The sequence below is a fragment of the Myotis lucifugus genome, unplaced genomic scaffold (assembly GCF_000147115.1).
Source record: "Myotis lucifugus unplaced genomic scaffold, Myoluc2.0 scaffold_102, whole genome shotgun sequence".
Classification (NCBI taxonomy): Eukaryota; Metazoa; Chordata; class Mammalia; order Chiroptera; family Vespertilionidae; genus Myotis; species Myotis lucifugus.
In genome coordinates this window covers 3,503,442-3,509,441 of record NW_005871150.1, presented here as the reverse complement: position 1 = coordinate 3,509,441, position 6,000 = coordinate 3,503,442, and the positions used below count along the sequence as shown (strand labels likewise).

The window sequence follows — 6,000 nt, the reverse complement described above, 5'->3', positions numbered from 1 at the left end:
TAAGACATTTCATTTATTTTAATTACATAAAGAATAAGGCATATTTTTTACATGATTTACCAAAGGGGTACTGATTTACCAAAACCTCCTATGAATGAATAGTGTGGTCTGGATACATAAAACTGAAAACAAGAGCTGGTCAATGACTTTGGAAGCCCTAATTTAGAATTAGGATATTGAAGCTTTCTATCCCTATTTGTTGTGGCAGTGGGAAAGGAACACAGATTTTTCTTTCATCTTTCCTAAAACCAGCATTTTAGGAAAGTGAGGGTCAGGCAGAGAGGTAGGCTGTGCCTGAGGAATGAGGCTGTGTTTGTGTAGAGAGGAGAAAGTTCCCATTTGTCTTAAAGAATAGGTCTCTTGAGGAAGTCTCTGCGTGCGGAGTTTCTTTTTTCAAATCTATAAATAGAAGGAAAATGAAGGCAGTTTTTGCTCACTGTCCTCTGGACCGTAGGAATTGATTCACATTTTGCATTTTCTCCCTCCCCTCACCCTCTCTCCCCTTACCTTCCTTCCTCTCTCTGTTCCTTCCTCCCCTTTTTTCCTTCCCTTCCTTTCTTTTCTCTCCTTCCTTTTTTTTCTTTCCCCTCCTTGGGATAAGGATTAGTAAATTGCATGTAGTGATCTGAAAGAAGTGAAGTACTGTATGTAGCGACTAACACTTGTGTAGGAATTTAGACATGAGGACATTCTGCCTCCATAAACACTAAATCCTTAAAGAAGGAATTTCCATGCATAGTTCCGCAGTTATTTGTGGCCCATGATGCTTTCTGTTGTCTTCCTGTTCTCCATACGTTCAGACTCTCCATCAGGCTGTGGGCTGGATGGAGATGAAGAATCTTGTTCTTTCTAATAAGGGCTGGGACCCCGGGGGGTGGTAGAGAGTAATTCTTACTCAGATGCGGAGAGCAGTGACAACACATGTTTATATGTTTTATCTAAGTATGAAGCAGTCATATGGCAAGAAGTAGTAGAGCCCTGACTAGGGAGACCAAAACAAACAAAAAGGTAAAAAGTAAGAATAAAAAAATTAAGTTTTGAAGGAAGCTGTGAAGATAGACACAAGCTCAGAGTATCTGCTTCTCTCCCAGCCCTTAGAGACAGTTTCATTTTAAGAACCCAAATTGTGGAACTTCTCAAATACGTGTTATGTGACTTTGGTTTTATCATCTAATTCAGTGGTGGCGAACCTATGACACGCGTGTCAGAGGTGACACGCGAACTCATTTTTTTGGTTGATTTTTCTTTGTTAAATGGCATTTAAATATATAAAATAAATAACAAAAATATAAATCTTTGTTTTACTATGGTTGCAAAGATCAAAAAATTTCTATATGTGACACGGCACCAGAGTTAAGTTAGGGTTTGTCAAAATGCTGACACGCCGAGCTCAAAAGGTTTGCCATCACTGATCTAATTAGTGCTGTACACTAAAATGAACATACCTATAATTGGGAAACTATACCAGACTACTTGCCAAAGGCTTGAGAAGTTGTGATTAAAGTTATTTGTCAGTGTAGGGCTCTAAAAATATTAAGTCTAAAAGCACTAGAATTTAAAAATTCTTCTCAGTTTCTCAATTTTTAAAAAAATATATTTTATTGATTTTTTTTACAGAGAGGAAGGGAGAGAGATAGAGAGTTAGAAACATCGATGAGAGAGAAACATCGATCAGCCGCCTCCTGCACGCCCCCCACTGGGGATGTGCCCGCAGCCCAGGTACATGCCCTTGACCGGAATTGAACCCGGGACCCTTCAGTCCGCAGGCCGACGCTCCATCCACTGAGCCAAACCGGTTTTGGCAGTTTCTCAATTTTTTCCCCACAAAATAAACTTTTTAAAAATTACAATAAAATGACTGACCACTTAATTTTATAGCAAGTTATTCAGGGACTAGAAAATAGTATTAAGTAATTGAGAGTGTATTTCTTTTATGCATTAAATGGTTTTTGTCTATAGGATTATGATTATTTATGGTTTTAAAAAATGTTTCTTGGGAAAGCGTTGAATATTATGTTAATTTGTAGCATAAAGGAATTCTTTTTTTTCATGAGTGTAATTGTACACTTAAGGCTTTTAAAAGTATTTCAACTAAGGAATCTTAAAACTGTGGCTTTTTGTTTGTTTTTAATAACAGTGGTCATAAAGACAGATGGCACTGTTGGCACTTGACCCAGTGGATAGTGAAAAACAGCCGGGAACTATAAATGGTCCCCTCCTGGTTGGTGGCCCAGATGCTTGGAGCTGTTTGGATGCCCAGCCTGAGAACAGTGACGGCCCCAGGCTTGTTGGTTGGATGAGGGTGATAGTAATAATAGCCATTTAGATCTCCTTAGTGATGTGCCAGTGCTAATATTTATGGAGCGCCCCCCCAAAAGAACCCCCACATTTTTGTTAACATTACTTAGTTAACTTTTTATCCTCCAAAACCAATAAGTAGGCCCAATTACATTATACATGTTTTTGACCATTTTGGTATATGATCAATTAAATTTTTTTCCTCTTTAATGTATTCTTACTAGCCTGATAGTGGGATTTTAATTCTGTAATTCTCTCCCCCAAGCCCCACCCCTTTATTTGCCAAGCAGTATCTTTTTACAATTAAAAAATTTTAAGAAACATTTTTAAAACTTACTGTTACATAGACTTTATGGAATAAGAAGTTAAAATCCTGTGGCGCCTAGAGAAAACCACATAGTTTGGTATATGTGTTTCCAAACATTTTGCATGTTTTTGTACTTTCTGCCATTCTGTTGATTTGTTTATTTCTATATTTGCATCATACTGTTTTGATTTCTGAAAGAGAAAAAAATCCTTAATTCTTTATTTCAAACAATTTTTAACTAACAAAAACATTTAGTTGCTTTTCCAAAAGAACTTTATAATCTAATAAGTGAATCTTATTGCTTGTTTAGATGTTCATACCTTTGGTTTTATTTTTATATATGATTTATTCATTCAGTAATCTGTGTCTTTTCTTCTTACATTTCAGAGTCCTGTGTATGGAAATTCACATGAGTCAGTTCAGTCTAGAAGGGTAGTAATTTCTCATAATATGGATAAAGCTCTGAAAGAAGGTAAGGATCTAATGAGAGTACATAATTACCATATAGAGCAATTCATTATATTTATTCTAAAAGGAAAATAATCTCTAGCAAACTTATCTATCAGTCTTGTCTGAGTATAGCATTTGGATTTTTTCCTCATGAATTTTTATTTGATGACTAATTACATCTTCATTGTGTAAAGTCTCCAGAACTCTTTTCATCTTGCAAAACTGAAACGCTATACCTATTAAACAATTCCTACTCCCCCTTTCCCAGCCCCTGACAATCTGCTTTCTGTTTATGAATTTGACTTTTAAGTTCCTCACATAAATGGAATCATATAGTATTTGTCCTTTTGTATTTAGCTTATTTACTTAGCATAAGGTCCTCAGGATTCATCAGTGTTGTAGCATGTATCAGTATATCTTTCCTTTTAAGGCTCATTAATATTCCATCCTAAATGAACATGTCATGCCTAAGTGCAGAGAAACTTCTAAATCTTAAATAATTTTAGAAAGACCATGTTTATAGCAGCATTATTCACAATAGCCAAGAGGTGGAAGCAACCCAAGTGTCCAATGATGGATAATGAAGGAATAAACAAAATATGATATATACATAGCGTTAACTATGTATGGTGCCAGTTAGGGTACTGGAAATATCGAGGGGAACACTGTGTAAAGTGCATGACTATCTAACTATCTAACTACTCAGCTTTATACCTGAAACCAATGCAAAATAAAATTGGAGGGAAAAAAGGAAACACAGGAAAATAAAAAAAAAAAAAAGACAGTATGGCCAAGAGAGTGCCCTTATCTCACTTAGGTTGCTGTATCAGTGACAGCTCAGTCCCCAAATCAAAAAAGCAAACGTAAAATTAGGCTTCAAATTGCTGTTTTACCAAGATTAATTCAAAATGTATACTTTAGTAATAAAGTATATTAATCACATGGTCCTTGCCAATATATTAACAAACAATATTCCAAAGCTTTTCTACACAATAAACAAAATAATACATTTTTTTAATCCTCACTTGAAGATATGTTTTTTATTGATTTTAGAGAGACAGAGGAAGGGAGAGAGAGAAACATCGATGTGAGAGAGAAACATCTATCAGTTGCATCTTGTATGCACCCTGACCAGGGATTACACCCAAAACCTAGCTATGTTCTCTGATCAGGAATTAAACCAGCAGCCTTCTGGTATACAGGACTTAGCCTTCTGGCCAAGGCAACAAAGTAATTATTTAAAACTAGAGTTCCGGTGCACGAAATTCCTGCACTCGAGGGGTGGGGGGTGGGGATCCCTTAGGCCGGTCTGCACCCTCTCACAGTCTGACTGAGAGGGAGCCTTCGGGGATGTCTGACTGACGGCTTAGCACTGCTACAGAGGTGGGAGAGGCTCCCGCCACTGCTGCAGTGATCGCCGGCCATGCGCCCAGCTTCTGGCTGAGTGGTGCTCCCCCTGTGGGAGCACACTGACCACCAGGGGGCAGCTCCTTCATTGAGCATCTGCCCCCTGGTGGTCAGTGCACGTCATAGTGACCAATCGTTCTGCAGCTCAGTCAATTTGCATATTAGCTTTTTAGTATATGGGAATTTAATTGAAAAGCAACATGGGCAAATCAAAAACAAAATTGCCTACTAAAAATTTTGGACATTTAAATTAAGAAGGAATTAGAACCTAAAAATGTGTCCAGAAGGCTAAGCTGCTAAGTGGCTTTATAAACTTTTAGAAAATCTGTAGTGATTATAATTTGCATGTTTAGAATATTTTAATTTACATTTCTAAACTCTGGGACCAGAATATTTAATTGAAATTCTGAATATTATTAGCTATTTTTAGTGGACTTGCCTTGATAAAATTGAGGGTCTTTTGGTATGCTTGTAAATTATATCAGAGATACTTATTAAGGCAATAGTAATTTAAGTTCAGTTTATATGAAATGCTTAAGAACATTTATTTTAAAATTTCCCTCTGAAGTTAGATTAAACTAACATTGTACCATTTTATCTTTATATATCTACTAGAGGCCCAGTGCACGAATTCGTGCACAGATGGGGTCCCTCGGCCTGGCTGGCGATCAGGGCCCATCGGGGCTGTCTCCTGCCCCGATTAGGGCCCGGGGCCAATCAGGGTGGGCCGGCCAGGGGGAGGGACCGCGGAAGGTTGGCTGTGGGAGCACACTGACCACCAGGGGGCAGCTCCTGCGCTGAGCATCTGCCCCCTGGTAGTCAGTGCGCCTCATAGCGACTGGTGGTTCGGTCATTCGGTTGTTCAGTCGCTTAGGCTTTTATATATATTTCCTTTTAGAAAGTATAATTTAAAAGCAGTTTCATTTTAAGAGTTGAGTAAATTACAAGGCATATATGTGTGTCTGCATGTTTGTATGTGGATTTTTTTTTTGTTGCTACTAAAGTGGGCAATATAACTTAGGATTTATCTTTTAAAAACTAAAGTTTTTATAGATTGAATTACTAAAAAGAAAGAAGTAAGCCCTAGCCGGTTTGGCTCAGTGGATAGAGCGTCAGCCTGTGACTAAAGGGTCCCAGGTTTGATTCCGGTCAAGGGCACATGCCCGGGTTATGGGCTGGATCCCCAGTAGGGAGCTTGCAAGAGACAGCCAGTCAATGATTCTCTCTCATCATTGATGTTTCTTCTATCTCTCTCTCTCTCTCCTCCCTTTCTGAATCCAATAAAAGTATTTATTAAAAAAAAGATATTAAGTCTCCTATAATTGCTCTTAATTTCCTGCTATAATTTGAAATTAAATTTTAAGAAAAGAAAAAACACTTTCATTTTCCAAACCTTTTGGATTGCAGCTTTATATGCTGTTAGTTAAAAATTTTATAGCACAAAAACTTTAAGAGCTAGAGAGGAAGACTTGCACATAAATGAACTAGCAGTGTTTTGTTGGCAAGGTGGCCCTCATGCTCTTGTTACTTGCCATTGG

At 37.7% G+C, this 6,000-nt stretch overlaps 1 protein-coding gene across 2 annotated transcripts in view; it reads left to right on the top strand.

Annotated features, from left to right (window-relative positions):
* The first annotated feature begins 2,283 nt into the window (after positions 1–2,283).
* SNX25 (sorting nexin 25) overlaps positions 2,284–6,000 on the top strand; it is a 65,818-nt gene continuing 62,101 nt past the window's right edge. For both annotated transcript variants that reach the window (XM_006092667.3, XM_006092668.3), the window contains exons 1-2: positions 2,284–2,302; positions 2,993–3,077. In XM_006092667.3, coding sequence (XP_006092729.2) covers positions 2,297–2,302; positions 2,993–3,077 — 91 coding nt within the window. In that variant the 5' untranslated portion in view covers positions 2,284–2,296. The remainder of the gene's footprint in view (positions 2,303–2,992; positions 3,078–6,000) is intronic.